Raw genomic sequence first — 15,615 nt, forward strand, 5'->3', positions numbered from 1 at the left:
TTTTAATTATTTTTTTAATCCCACAAACGCATATCATATCATGCCAAAATCATATACACACACAGAGGGGAAACTACCCCTCTTGCCCATTTTTTTTTATATTTATCCATTTGTTTAAGAACTTGTTCCAATCGAGTCCAGCTTTGAATGTTGGGGAGACAGAGCACAGATAGGGTTGGCTTGATGGTGTACTTTGCTATGAGGGAGCTTGCGAGCTAATGGGGACTGCGTTTGAGGAGCTGTCATTTCTCTCAAATTGTTAATTTTGTTTGGTTTCGAGCCTTTTTGTATGCTAGGAGACCGACACTAGGGTGCGGCCCTGGCTCAGCCGAACCCCAGGATTATGCAGCCATGTCTCATCACCCATCCCTTCTTCTCTGTCTCATATAATCTTAATTACTGTTTATATATATGCTTTTAAAATGACCTTTCATCAGAATCACGTTTATCTTGACGCGTGTCCCTCATGCATTTGGCTTTCTCTTGGCCTCATCACGAGCTCAAAATTTCATCGATTCTCAACTTATATGCTAGTTAAAAAAACTCGCTATGCTCAGGTGGAGAAAGAGAGAAAAGTAGATGCTCGAACGTCATATTTGTTTTTTAAAAAATTATTTTTAAAAAATTATTTTTTACCCTTTCTTGTATTTATTTAGTATTAGAAAAATTAATTAATAGAAAATACTTTTCAATCAACAGAAATACGTTTTGGTCAGGGGAAAACACTTTCCAGTAAAAAAAAAATTTGGTTTGGTTTTCAGGAAAATGTTTTTCTTTTTTGCTGTGTTTGTTTTTCAGAAAAGTGGTTTCCGGGAAACCATTTTCTAAATTTTTCTGTGTTTGTTTGTCATTAGAAAAGTTGGTCAACGAAAAATACTTTCTAGTTAAAGGAAAATTTCGCTTAGATTTCAAGAAAATGTTTTTCTGAAAAATTTGGACGGAAAACACTTTCCGGAAATTATGAAAAATTTAGAAATGTCATTATTTACTGATTATATCAAATTTAATCCTTAAACTTTTGATTGTTATATATAATTTGTTTTGAATATTTATTTTTCAATTTCATCTCTTAAAATTTAATTTTTATATTAATTTTGGTCCTTATTTTTATAATTGCTATTTGCTTTTTCCTTATCATTTTTTTATTGAAATTTTTTATATATCAAATTTGGTTTTCATTCTTTTGATTGTTACTTATTTTATTTGAAATAATTTATGAAATGTTAATTATTATTATTTTAATTTCTTCGTCTTTTATTTTTTTTTTTAATTTTTTAGATTTGATCTCTATTATTTTGATTATTATTTATTTTATTTGAGATAATTTATGAAATTATATTTTTTTTAATTTCATTCTCATTCAACTTTTTAATTTGTAAGATTTGTTCCCCTTTATTTTAATAAACTTGAGAAAAATAAAACATTAATAAGTTATTTTCCAGCTCATTTTCCATGACATAACCAAACACTGGAAAGTGTTTTCCAACTTATTTTCCATTACACTACCAAACATCAAAAAATACTTTCCCGGAATTCACTTTCCAAAAAAAAACTACTTTCCAGCAAACAAACAGAGCCGAAATGAAAAATGAAACCAAGGACATATTTACATTTATTTTTTACTTACGAGTAAAAAATAATGCTTGTTTCGATCCTAATGCTTGTTTCGAAACGACTGCGTTTAAGAAAATATTTGGAAAAGGGTTAAAATTATGTTTTTAAAAAAATTAAATTTTTAATGTTTTTAAATTATTTTGATGTGTTGATGTAAAAAATAATTTTAAAAAAATAAAAAATATATTATTTTAATGTATTTTCAAGCAAAAAACATTTTGAATTACAATCGCTACCAAACCTCCAAAATATTTCTTCAAAAAATCTAAAATAAGTCCTTGTTAACTGCATAATCACTACAAGAAAACAATTATTTTCTTATAAAACTTTCTATTATTGTTGTTCTCTCGATATAATATTTTTGCATAAACTTATTTGCATAAACTTATGTTGAAATTGGTTTTTATAAAACATGTAATAAGTATTTTAAGGCTAAATAAAATATGATGTCCACTAACATTAAGATTAAAACCATGTTAAATTTTATAACCCAACAAGAGTACTTTAACATTTAAATAAAAAAACTAATTAAAGATAAATAAGAAATTGTTCTAAAAACTAATTAGATAACAAAAGTTTCATATCCAAAATAACTTTTTTGATTGGGTAGTGGGCTTATGGGTCATGAGTTTGGACTTGAATTTGGTTAATAAAAAAATATTTTACTATTAAATCTCTATTTAATTAGTAATTTCTTCTAGTTCTTAAAATGTCTTAATACATGAACCAATATATTAATTATATGATAAAAATAAATGTATTTATTTATAATTCATGAACTATAAATATTCATCATAATTAATAAATATTTATAATTAATGAATATTCATGAATTATAAGTAATTAATATTTTGATTCTTAAGTCTTATAAATAGGTGTCTTGGAAGAGTGAAAATAATTAAAAACATTATTGAGTTATTTCCTCTATTTATTGCTAGTTTTATTTTTTAGACTTGTTCTTCTATTTATTCTTTATACTCTAAAGCTTATGTTTGATTTTTATAGAAAGATATTGAGTATAACTCTTTTAAGCTCGTTGGATCTTGTGTAAAAGTACACCTAAACAAGGAGAAGCTTTTGGAATCGTGAGAAGTTTATTGAAGTTAGTTTTTTTTTTACACCAAGTAAGGAGTAATAAAGTCTTAAGGATAAAAGATTAATTATTAACAACAACGAAAATAATATGAGATTGAATATTTTCTAAGAACTTCAATAAATAAGTACTCTAAACTTGTTTTGTATAAGTCTAATTCAATACTTGTTTAGTTTACATGTTAGGATTTGTTTTCCTATATCTTTTGCAAGTTTATATATATGCTTAGTATGCATGCTAGCTTTTATAATAATTGTAAGGTACCATGTTTTTAAATGTTTGCATAATTATAAACTAAACATATAAGCCCTCTTATTTAATCATGTAATCATTTTGTGATTATTGGACAACAATTTTAAGTCTTTATTAGTAGTCCTTATTTAGTTTATAAATTTCTTTTTGTGATAACTAGATTAATAGTTAAAGAACATATTATAATCTTTGTGAAATCTATATATTTCATAACATGATTTTTAAAATCTTGATTGGTTGAAATTTATTGATTGTTTAGATTTTTATACTTGTTATAATAAGTTTATTTTTTTTAACAAACTTTGGTTTGTTTAAATATTTGTGTTGCTTAATATTTTATTCTATATACCTTCTTAGAGAAGCCAATTATATTTATAAAAGTTCAGCTATTGTTTTACATAGTATTCAACTCGAAAATTAATTGTTGATGTAAGATATAGAAATTTTTACAGATAAGTTTTAAGGTAATAATATGAAGGTTATGATTATTGCTCAGAAGTTGAAGGAGAAGCGTTCAAAGTAAAGCTCGATTTCTTAAGAGCTTGGATAACAAGAGTTAAGGTAAGGGATTGTTCCTCTCTTGCTTTTTTATTTATTAAATAGTGCTTTTGAATTTGTTAGATTGACAATGGTTATTTATTTGTGTTGTGTAATAATATTTAACGGTTTATACTTATGAGACTGAAATTTATATGTGTTTGTAATTAATCGCAAAGGTGAAAAAATAATGTATGTGTATGAAGTGTGATTGACCGCAAGAGTGTAATCCTAAATATGAATTCTAAACGATTACAACAATAGAAATAATGATGTGAATGAAATTGATTATAACATTGATAACTAGTGCATGATCGAAATTGACCATAATGATGGAAAAAAAATAATCTACAGGTGAACTTTTAAGCAACAATAAAAATAGACTTGTGAATACTGAGTGACTATCATGGTGAGAATTGATGACGTGTAAGAAAGTCGACAGATGAATGAAAGCTATGTTATTGATGTGTTTACTTAATCTTCCATATATGAAACTAAAGTTAAGGATTTTTTTTTTTGGCAATTATGAGGGTTTGCTGGATTTGTTAGCAACCACGAGGATCAATTGGGTTAGTCAGCAACTATGAGGGATGGTCACCATGAGGGTTCGTCAAATTTGTTGGCAACTGTGAGGGTTCGTCGGAGTTATTGGCATACGTAAAGGATAGCTGAAGTTTATTGACATCTATGAGGTATAATCAGAATGTTTGATTTTTATATGAGATTGCTAAGATTAATTTAGCCCAATGATGAATCATGGTGATAAAATCATAGGGGCATAAAACATAAAATTTTTTTTTGAAGAAATATATCCATAAGTCATTATGATATGTATATAAGCCATGTGTTATTAAGAATGTAAAGGTATAAGAAATGTATGTAAATGTAACTATGATTTTTTAAATAGAACAGAGAAATAAAAGAATAATTGTAAGATATGAAATGAGAAAATTCTAAAGCGTAATTGTTATAAATTCATGAGTTCAACTAAATCTCTAACTATTGATATACATAATTCCTAATAAGTATGGTTAGAAATGGTAAATATTTTTCTAGTACAATGACAAACAGCTAATGAAACCAGATTAGAAGGATAGATAACTATATGGTGAATTGATCATGATATTATGTAAGAATAAATACAATTATTAGAAGGATAGGTAACTATACGGTGAATTAGTCCTGATCTTATGTAAGGATAAAATAAAGTATGGAATGAATATGGCATATAATGGAACAAATGTGAAAAAGTTAGAATGAACCCCACGAATTCAAGGTTATAAAGAATAATTTTTATTAAGATGAGCTATAACTAAAACTAAGAGTTGTTATTAAAAGCGCATAGATTTTTTTTATAATGTTATAAACTCACGCAAGATTATAAATCTTTAAGAGTTAACTTAATGTAAATTAATTTATTTAACAAGTTTAAAGGAAACTTGGATGATATATTTTTTTTATTTTCAAAAACCAATGTTGGATAATAAAATTTTAAAAAAAAGCAAAAAATAAAAGAGAATATCAAGCTATGTAAACATTTAGAACTAGCAATCCAGGATATTAGATAAAAAATATCATCCATGAAAATACAATGAAACTCAATTCTCAATAAATATAACATCGAATGATAAATTATTATTATTATTATTATTGTCATTATTATTATAGCTACCACCGTTATTACTATTATCAATAAGTAATATTATAATTGTTATTATTATTATTATTATTATTATTTTAAAAAAATATTATTACTATTGACAAAAAAATCATAAATTTAATTTGAAGGATAAAATTAAAAATAATAAGAATTTTGAAAAAAAGAGCCAAGAGAAAAAAAAAATCAAAAGTAGAAGGACCGAATTGAAAAACATAATATACATAAATTAGAATTAAAGAGCTAAATTGAAAACAAATAAAATTCAAACAAAAGAGAAAAGGATCAAAATCAAAACAAAGAGGATGGATTATGAAACACCAACAAAAAATAGAGACGAATTTAGGAGAACTGAAACTATGAAAAGAATAAAAATAAAATAAGAAATTAAAAAAATGAGGATTGAAATAAAAAAACAAAACATATAAGAAATTATAATTGAAGGATAAAATTGAAAAAAAAACAAAACTTCTATAAAAAAATAAAAACAAAATAAGAAATTCAAAGAATGAGGACTGAAATTGAAAAATAACAAACGAAGAGAACAATTGTGCACTTTAGTTGTCAGGAGAGAGAAAAGTAAAAAAAAAACAAAACAAAAATGATTATTAATGGCAATCCAACCATTATAAGTCTAGACGCACCACACCATGTGAAAGAGCATCTAGGGAGTGGCGGATGATCATATTTGGCCACCGGACAGCATCACACGCGCTACTTAAATGGTACGGACGCCACCCACTTGCTGGTGCGTGTGGAACATGTGTTGACAGCTTTTCAATTAAAAAATAAAAAATAAAACATGAAAAATACAAAAACACCTCATGGTCCTCTTAATTACACAAAATATCCAAGTGAAAATACCAAAATACCCGCAAAGGCAAAGCTTATTTTTTGTCTTTCTAAGGCTAAACTTTATTTTACTGTACATGAAAATTGATAAAACCTGAAATACCCTTGTCCAACCATCCATCTTTCTTTTTTTTTTAATCTTGAAGACAGAAATATTTTTACTGTTATGAATATTGTGGAAAGCCAAGAAAGCCTTTGGTTAATAGTTCTAATTTTTGTTGACTCTAGGGGTAAAAGAATATTTTTACTGTGTTAAAAAATTTGAAGAGACACATACAACCCAAAACAATCTTTTAATGACTACTGAGCTAGAGAAAAAGATCAAAAGACCCCTAGATTAAAGGCTTAAATTTAAGTCACTCAAGGGTAAAAGAATAATTTCTTTGTAGCAATCCATAATAATATGATTGAGCTACAATAAAATCCTCACGTGGTTTAGCTTTTATTAATATGACTTTTATGTATTACAAGTATTTTCTTGAAAATCTAATCTACAGGGTTGAATGGATCCATGTATCTATTTAAGAAATATTTGAAAATGACTTATATGTATAAAAAACCCCTAGATTAAAGGCTTAAATTTAAGTCACTCAAGGGTAAAAGAATAATTTCTTTGTAGCAATCCATAATAATATGTGTATTGAGCTACAATAAAATCCCCACGTGGTTTAGCTTTTATTAATATGACTTTTATGTATTACAAGTATTTTCTTGAAAATCTAATCTACAAGGTTGAATGGATCCATGTATCTATTTAAGAAATATTTGAAAATAACTTATATGTACATAATTTTTAGAAAGTGTTGAAAAGACATTAATGTGAAATTTATAAATTTTGTATTATTGAACGCATTGATAAGTTATTAGATGGTGAGTGAATGATGTATATATATATATATATATATATATATATATATATATATATATATATATAATTACCTGAATTTTTAAGTATAAGATACAGAGGGTTACAAAATAAGTGAAAAGATACATTCACCAAGGTGATTAGAACAATCTTTGTCCAAACATATAAATAAGAAAAGAAATTCTTCAAAAAAAAAAGAAAACAAAGTGTTTTCTCAAACAAAATGTTAAGCTTTACCATGATTTTTTTATTATTATCATGTCAACTTATAATGTGTTTGGTATAGCTTATGCTTTTAGATACTTTTCAAAAGTGTTTTTTGCTTGAAAAAACATTAACTTTATACTTTTTTAGTATTTTTTATAATTTTGATGTATAGGTATCAAAAATAAAAAGAATATGAAAAAAAAATTCATTTTCAAATAAAAAAAAAGTTATTTTAAAAAGCACCATGCACTACAGTCTCAAACATCCCCTTTAGGACAATTTGATATTTAACTAAATATAAAAGTAAAAAAACAATAAAAAGTTGTTAACGCATGCTACACACATACTAACATGTAGGAGGCGTCGTCCTTCGAACAACGCATCCAGAGCTTCTCAACTGCCAAAACCCTTTTTGTCATTTAATTGAAAGCGTCGTTGTGTTCTTTTTTATTTGGAGCGAGGCGTATAGTCATTAGTGGTACGGTTTGTCACCAATGACATTTTCTATTTATTCCCTCTCTTTTTTTTCTCCTTCCAATAAGAATTTTTACTTTCATTCTTATTCTTTTGATTTTTTATTTTTGTTCTTGGCTTTTTAATAAAACTTTTATTTGTTTTGAATTTTGTCCTTCAGTCTTAATTTAGAATGTGGTTTTTTTCCAATTTGGTTTTTTTTGTCTTTTGTTAAATTGATTTTTCTTTTTAATTTCATCCTTCAATAAAAAATTTATTTGTATTTGTTATTTTAATTTTGATACTTATTCTTTTGATTTTTTTAATGCTTTTGTAAAATTGATTTTTCTTTTCAATTTCACCTCGTATCAAAGATAAATTTTATTATGTTTCAATTTTAATCTTTATTTTTTTAATTACTATTTTTTAATCCTGTTGTATAATAAAAAAATATTTTTTTAATTTTATTTTTCAATATTTGATTGATTAAAAATTAAATCTAGATAGGATGCTTCTAATAATAACTCGAGTTAAAAGTTTGAAAAATTAATTCAGAATGACCTTTGTTTTTTTTTAAATGAACTCAATAATTTTTTTTTTATGTTTTTTTTCTATCAAGTTATCTAAATTTTATAATTTAGGCCCTAAATTTTGTAACATAACCTGAGGTTGACTCGATCCTATTATCAAAGTTCCAGATTTTTCATGTTTACTTAAATTGAATCAAACCAATTTTTTTAAGCATATTTAATAAGGCGGGAATAGAGCTACATCAATATCCTTTAAAAAAAAAATTATTTTTTATTTTATCATAATTTATTTTTAGTTTATTTCATCTGCTATTGTCAATTTATCTTGCTTCTGTGAAACACGTTTGCAGCATTTGAGCATTACTTTTCATGCAAAATAAATCAAGCCCATCCACAGCTAGTTGCATCTAAATGCACCATTACTCCACCACTGATTGCAATTTTGTAAGTTGTTAGGTGAGAAACTGATAACTCAAAAGGACAAAAAAAGATTTATGATAAAAAAAAAAACTGCAGAGAATTTACTTAAATAATCAAATTAATAAATAAATAATAATAATTTATGGTAGAAAACCTTGTCCCAAAGAAAAGAGGGGTTTTATTTATTTAATAATCAAGATAATTTATGATTTAGAATAAAGCTGGAGAAAAAAATATAAAACAAATTGAAAATTGATAATAACAATATCATAATTAAAACACTTCAATATATAACGAATTTTTTGAAATAAAATATAAATAAAAATGAGGAAACCCGCAAAAAAAACAATAGACTTAAAACTAGCCACGAATAATTCACATACTTCAGGAATAGCCACCGTTCCGTATTCCATCTACTTAAATTAACATATACTAGTTGAAAATCATGTGTTAAAATTGACATGATTTATTTTCATATATAGTTTTCATTTCCTAAATCACTTAAATTATATCAATTTTAATTCAATTTGTATACATAATTTAAAAAAAAAAATTTGAAGTACAAAATAGTGAATATTCCTAGAAGAAGAGACTAATACAAAAGCGAGACTAATACAAAAGCGAGACTAATACAAAAGGGGCAAAGACAGAGACAAAAACAAAAATATAAAATATGTCTAGTAAGTTTATGTAATTTAAAAGAAAAGTATAGAAAGACAAGTCTTCACTCTCTCCATCTCTTCTATTCCAAAACTGAAATTAACCCACTTTCTTGATAGATCCACATCTTATATACGTTCAAACAATTTATTCTGAAACCAATAATTCCCACGCACAAAAGAAAAAAAAAATCCAGGACAAAGGGAAAATTCAAACGTATCATCTAATCACAAAAACGATAAAAAACCAAACAAAATATCTGAAATCAGTATTTATTCCCAAATTAGGAGCACACAAGTTCAGAGAAAAAAAAATAGTATATTAAGCCAGAAGATGCCTGGAATGGGAATTAAAAAATGACTGGCTTCTTAACAACAGAAGCATGAAGGACTTCCCTAAATGCAAACTCACCATTATAATAATATTCAGTCGGATTACATAGGAAGGCCGCAACAAAGAACAAAGAGAAGCCAGGACTTGACAGCATCTTGAAATTTGAAACTAGGTACGACTTCTGCTGCTTTCTGCATTTCTAATTGGATAGAAGTATGGATGGGCCTGCATGGTAACAAGGTCGGTCACCACTTACAAAGCAACGATATATGAGTGAAGAAACAAATAAAAGAAAGGTTGCCACCCCCCACCCCCAATTCTCCCCTCAATTACTCCACAGGTCAAAAAGCAACCAATAGCGATGCATATGACAAGGTTAATAAAAACCACCAGTCAAGGGTTTTTGTCAACAGACAAGGAGCAGGGGCATACCATAGCTTCTTTTGCAGTTGGCCTTTCTTGGTGATCATATCGCAGCAACTTGTCGAGGAAGTCAACAGCCTTTAAAGAGGAGAAATAGAAAAGAAAGAAAAAGGCATGATTTAAAATATATTTAACAATGAACAAATAATCATTTTAAATTTATAAATGAATTTCTACCTCAGGAACTGCCAAATGTTGATTGTCAACATTAATAAACTTTGACCACGGTTTCCGACTATGCCTGTAAAAGAAAAGAATTTTCTTAAGAGAACTGGTTCTCTAAATATAATCAATTGAAGTTATCAGCACACATGACCAACCTCCCAACAAGTGCAGCAAGATGCAGATCTAACTCTATGCGATACCTATTCAAATAGGCATTCAGCTCATCTGTTCCAAGTACCTGACACATAAGATCAAGAATGATTACATTTCCATCTTTATCCATCACATTCTTAAAACAAGTTCTAAGCATGTTACAGTAAAATTCCACAAATACAAAGCCTGTCAATGCAAGACAAGTCTGCCATATAGGTTGTCAGGCACCATCAAGTACATTAGGGGAAAAAAGCTTCTGAAAAATAGCAGAAATGCCTTAGCAAGCAAGCAGCCAGTCATGCACACACATGCACACTCTCTCAAGATGAAGTATGTTTGATCCCTATAGCTCTCCGAATTTCCAACTTTCATCCTAAAAATATTAAAAATCAAAATCTCCACAGGTGGTCAAATCATTGCAATGTGGTCCTTGCATCCAGATAGATACCAGAGCTGGGCTGAAATTTGATGGACACCTTCTTATAATTAAGGATTTTCTTTTAATAGTTTATTCATTTAATATTTTTTGTGATAGTTTGGATGGCTAAAATTTAATTATTTTTAAGAGCTAGGATTTCATTTACATGGGGTTTTGCTAGTATTTAAGGGCTGTTACTTCTGTAATGAGAACAATTTTTATATTTTGATAATTTCATAAAGAGTTTGTTCTTTCTTTCTGGTTATTCGACCCAGACAACCAGCCTTTGGCTGTGTTAGCTATCTTTCTCCTTCTCTTCATTTGTCATGCTATACACCATGGAAGCAATTTAGCATATTTTTTGTAAACTAACTTTCCTAACCAAACTGGCCAATACAAAAAAGGCAAGGCCCAAAAGATACCCAAAGACATTGATCTCACTTGCTGATCAATGGTCATCTAGAAAGTCGATGAAATGATTTACAAGATGGGTGTTCCTGATATTTTTTACTCAACTTTTATCCAATCATTTCACATACCTTAGCTATTTTGACCAGCTGATCATAATTATCATGCCCATAGAAGAATGGCTCCTTACGGAATATCTGCAAAACACAACAGCAATAACGGGATTACCACATATTTTGGCATTACCTCAAAATTCATTCTACCCTATCTGCCATCCAAGCAAGAATAGGCAAGCACACCAAGGTCCACTTGTCTATGGCATTAGTAACACTATCATAGACATTAATACATGTACATAGAGCAATGGCAGGCCAGTCATGTAAGTTCATAAAGAAGCAAGCCATAATGGACCAGGCCACAATTCTGAGGTGGACATGTGTTATTGCACGCACGACAAACAATGTGCAAGATGAGAAAAGTGGAAGTTAGAGAGGACACCCACCATTCCAGCAAACATACAACCAAGGCTCCACAAGTCCAAAGAATAGTCATAGTCTTGCAGATCGACAAGAAGTTCAGGGCCTTTAAAGTATCTGCAGATCAGAAATGGAATAACAGATTAAAAAAGAATTGCCACATCAATTCACCGGTTTGAGTAAAATGACAAAATAAAAAGAGGGCTTAACTCAGAGACGGATGGGTTTAAGAACTGGATGGATATGATACCATTTAAGAACCGGCAGTAACCACAGGGAAGCATAGGAGTATGATCAATTATCAAATACATCATCAAGTTTTAACATATGGTTATAAACTTGTATTTTGTTGCATTTATCCTAGTTATATGATATTACTATTGTATTTATTTAGTTAAAAGAAACTGCCACATCAATTCACCGGTTTGAGTAAAATGACAAAATTCAAAGAGGGCTTAATTCAGTGATGGATGGGTTCATAGATTGTTTCAGAACTGGCAGTAACCTTCCGCATAGGAGCATGATCCATTACAACATCAAGTTTTAACACATTGTTATAAACTCATATTAAGTTGCATAAATCCTAGTTATATGATATTACTATTGTGTTTATTTAGTTCAATTACTAAATAAATGCATACATTACTTAAAACAAGCTGAGAGTTGCTATTTATTTATAACTCTAGTGGCCACAACCATTTCAGCAGCAGCAACAAAGGCTTTTAAGGTCGCGTTTGGTATTGTGGTAGCGGTTGCTTTTGAAAGTGTTTTTCGCTCGAAAATACATCAAAATAATGTTTTTTTATTTTTTAAAATTCATTTTTGACATCAGCACATCAAAACAAACTAAAAACAAAAAATTAATTAATTAATTTTAAGCAAAAAAAAATTCAAATTTTTGTGAAACGCCATTTGGGTCACGTTCCCAAACAGAGTTAATCCAGACAAAACTGGGAAACATTAATTGACCAAAACAGCTTCTGGAAACAAAAGAACAACAAGTGGTATTGACTAGAGAAAGAAACATGGGAACATAAATTTTCAAAAGTTAATGAAAAAGTGACAAACCTTGAAGCAACACGAACATTGTATTCTTTCCCAGGGTGATAAAATTCTGCAAGCCCCCAATCTATCAGACGAAGTTTCCTCTGCTCATGATCAATCATGACGTTATGAGGCTTCACATCTCGATGCATGATGCCTTGTGAGTGGCAATAATCCAATGCCTACATAAAAGGATACGTATACTTAAAGATTAAACAAAACAATTTCAATTCCACAATACTAACATTAAACAGCAGAATCGCAAGTTTGCACTGGATCTATCACAAATATAAATCAAACAATCGTTTCTCAAAATTAGGCTGGTATTTCCAAAACCACTCTAACTTCCAAAGGGAGTTAGCAGAAAAACACTCTTTTAGAAACAACATACACAGCCTCAGCCTTCTTCATAGTAGCAAAAAATGTCACAAAGGTGGCAAGTAAATGTCACATTCATTTTGTTCAAACAATATTTACATCAGGATTACATTTTCTACACCATCCAAAAGAATTACAATAAAGAGAGGAGATAAACTGCATTGCTGAGATAAAATGCATTGCTGAAGCACTGGACAGAAATCACCACCCCACCATTAGAGCTAGAATGATTGCAAGAGAAACATACTTGACAACAGCCAACTTCCTACCTGGCTATCTAATCTAGTACACAATGTAAAGGAACTTCAACCTTGCATCACTAAAAAGACAATTGGAGACAAGAAGCATTAGGTAAGATACTGTTAATGCCTTTTCCATCTTTTTAAATGCATGTGTCAATGTCATTTTATGCGGTTAATGCTGATCTTGTCAGTTGGAGAGAAAGGAAAATGATGTGCTTACCTTCAGAAGCTCGTAGATGTAATACCTAATATCAAAGTCTGAAAGTGTCGGATAAAGCACTTTAAAATCAGTATTATTCACATATTCAAAAATGAGACTTGGAGTCTTTGATTGTTGATCTCTAACAATATCAAGCAACTTCACAATATTTGGTCCTCCACAGAGATTCTGCAGTATTTTAATCTCTCTCTTAATCTGCATCAAGTACGAAAAAACAAAGTCAGTCACCAAAAAGGCAACCTATAAAGTATAGACTAGGCCCACAAGACAAAAAATAGTGAAACCAAAACAGAGAAGAAAAGGGTAGCTATACTGTGTACTAAATCACATGCAGGAAGAAAACTTCTCTTTGAAGATTAAGCACAGGCATAAGCTATCACTCAAACATCTCAAGGTTGCTTTGGATCATAATCCAGGGGAACCACGAAGGAACTTGAGGCTACAGAGTGGTTAGCTAACAAGGAGTGCAAAGTTCAGAAAGTGCAAAGCAATAGCTAATAAGGGATGAAAGATCAGCAAGTGTAAGTAAATAACATGATGAAACGTTGTCCACCAGACATAGAGATTTACAACATATCTATGGTAAGAATGATGGTCTGTTTTTCTGTTTGATGAACAATTAAAAAAAAAAACATTTCACAATAAGACCTTCATTAAATGATTTATTAATCCACAAAACATAAGGGATAAACAAAATTATTCTAGAAGAACCGCTAAGATTACTATTCTCAAAAAGAATCGAACAACAACACATCACTTCAAACATGAAACAAGAGAGGGAGAACAAAACAAATCTACTAACTTTCTTTTTCTTCACGGGTTTGAGAATCTTAATTATGCATTTCTCATTATCCGTGCAATGCACTCCCTCGAAAACTTCACTGTATTTCCCCCTCCCAACCTTCTTTACCACCTCATAATCATCCTGCTCCCTGCATAACCAATCAACAAATACACCAATTTCAAGAATCAATCTAAGAGCGACAGGATAGGGAAAAAGACGAATATACCCCCATTGAACGGTTAGAGACTCGTAGTCCCAATAGTCTTTAGGACGGGTCACATTGATATCAGCATAAACCCTAGCCTTGGAAGGAGCGCCAGGACGGCGAATCGATTTGCCAATTTTCTGAGCCAGCGTGTCCGGAGGAGGCACCAAAGACCTAAATCGGTGAGGAAGACGGTGTTGTATCTCTTGTTGTCCTTGTTTTTGGTGAGAGAAGGCAGTGGTTGAAGAAGCGAATTGACGTAAGAGAGTAGAAATGGATGATGATTGAGGAGAAGAGAAGAGAAAAGGATTATTATTATTATTATTATTATTGCGAATAAATAAAAGAGAAGAAAAGAGGGTTTTGTTGATATTGTTCTTCTTCTTCTGTCGTTGACGATTCAAGATTGTTGTGAGTTTTTGCTGTAGCAAAAAAGGCCTTATGGCCATCAAATCACTTCGTTTAATTAGGCAAAAATAATTATGTAAGTAATTATAAATTTATAATAATAAAAGTGTGCTGTTTTTATCTGTGTAATTAGTTAGCCGGAGAAGGAGTCGCTTTATGGCCAAATCTCATACCACTACTCTAACTATATAAATGCTTTCAATTCAGCCCTCTAATTACCAATTTTATAAATTAAATTTCCCATTCAATCTCATACTACTCCTCTAACTATATAAATGTTTTCAATTCAGCTCTCTAATGACCAATTTTATAAATTAAATTTCCCGTTCAATCTCATACTACTCCCTTTCCTTTTATTAACATAATTGGAAAATATCTTAAGCCCTACAAGTGTGAGTTGTGTATTTACCCAAATTTTATATGAAAGAACCCGGTTTTTACTCTCATTCCACGTGTACAAAATTATGCCTTAATTTTCTTTTTCTTTTTTTATTAAAAAAAAAGTTGGATTTTCTTGTCTTTATTTAAGGTGATACTTGGATATTTTTGCTCCTAAGACTTGAAAAAGTTAAGTCAGTTAGAAAACATAGGCATTTGCACCACTTAATGTTGGCTAAAGGACTTGATCCAGATTGGTAAGTTTGGTATTTTGTGTATGTGGCTCGGAGATTTCCTTTTCTTTTTCCTTTTCCTTTTCTTTTTCTTTTCTTTTTCCCTTTGTTCTCCATGTTGTCGATAATTTTAAAGTTGTTTAGTCATAAGACAAAATAAAAATAAAAATAAAAATCATTACAAACAAACGAGGATGTTCTTATTGG

At 29.4% G+C, this 15,615-nt stretch overlaps 1 protein-coding gene across 1 annotated transcript; it reads right to left on the reverse strand.

Moving 5' to 3' along the window:
* Positions 1-9,346: 9,346 nt before the first annotated feature.
* LOC133673365 (casein kinase II subunit alpha-2-like) lies at positions 9,347-14,853 on the reverse strand. Its single transcript, XM_062094114.1, has 10 exons — positions 14,411-14,853; positions 14,203-14,332; positions 13,401-13,595; positions 12,585-12,742; positions 11,543-11,633; positions 11,172-11,237; positions 10,217-10,299; positions 10,074-10,137; positions 9,906-9,974; positions 9,347-9,698 (listed from the first exon to the last, which is right to left on the reverse strand). The coding sequence occupies exons 1-10, from the start codon at positions 14,836-14,838 to the stop codon at positions 9,642-9,644; spliced, it is 1,341 nt and encodes a 446-aa protein (XP_061950098.1). The 5' UTR covers positions 14,839-14,853; the 3' UTR covers positions 9,347-9,641.
* Positions 14,854-15,615: the final 762 nt, after the last annotated feature.

The sequence above is a fragment of the Populus nigra genome, chromosome 14 (genome assembly GCF_951802175.1).
Source record: "Populus nigra chromosome 14, ddPopNigr1.1, whole genome shotgun sequence".
NCBI lineage: Eukaryota > Viridiplantae > Streptophyta > Magnoliopsida > Malpighiales > Salicaceae > Populus > Populus nigra.

Bases quoted from the DNA above. Each gene is read 5' to 3' on its own strand.
- LOC133673365 (XM_062094114.1), bottom strand. From the start codon at position 14,838: ATGGCCATAAGGCCTTTTTTGCTACAGCAAAAACTCACAACAATCTTG. The intron at 12,743-13,400 runs GTAAGCACATCA...CCTTTTATGTAG, and splicing joins ACATCTACGAGCTTCTGAAG to GCATTGGATTATTGCCACTC. The intron at 11,634-12,584 runs GTTTGTCACTTT...TCTGATCTGCAG, and splicing joins AATGTTCGTGTTGCTTCAAG to ATACTTTAAAGGCCCTGAAC.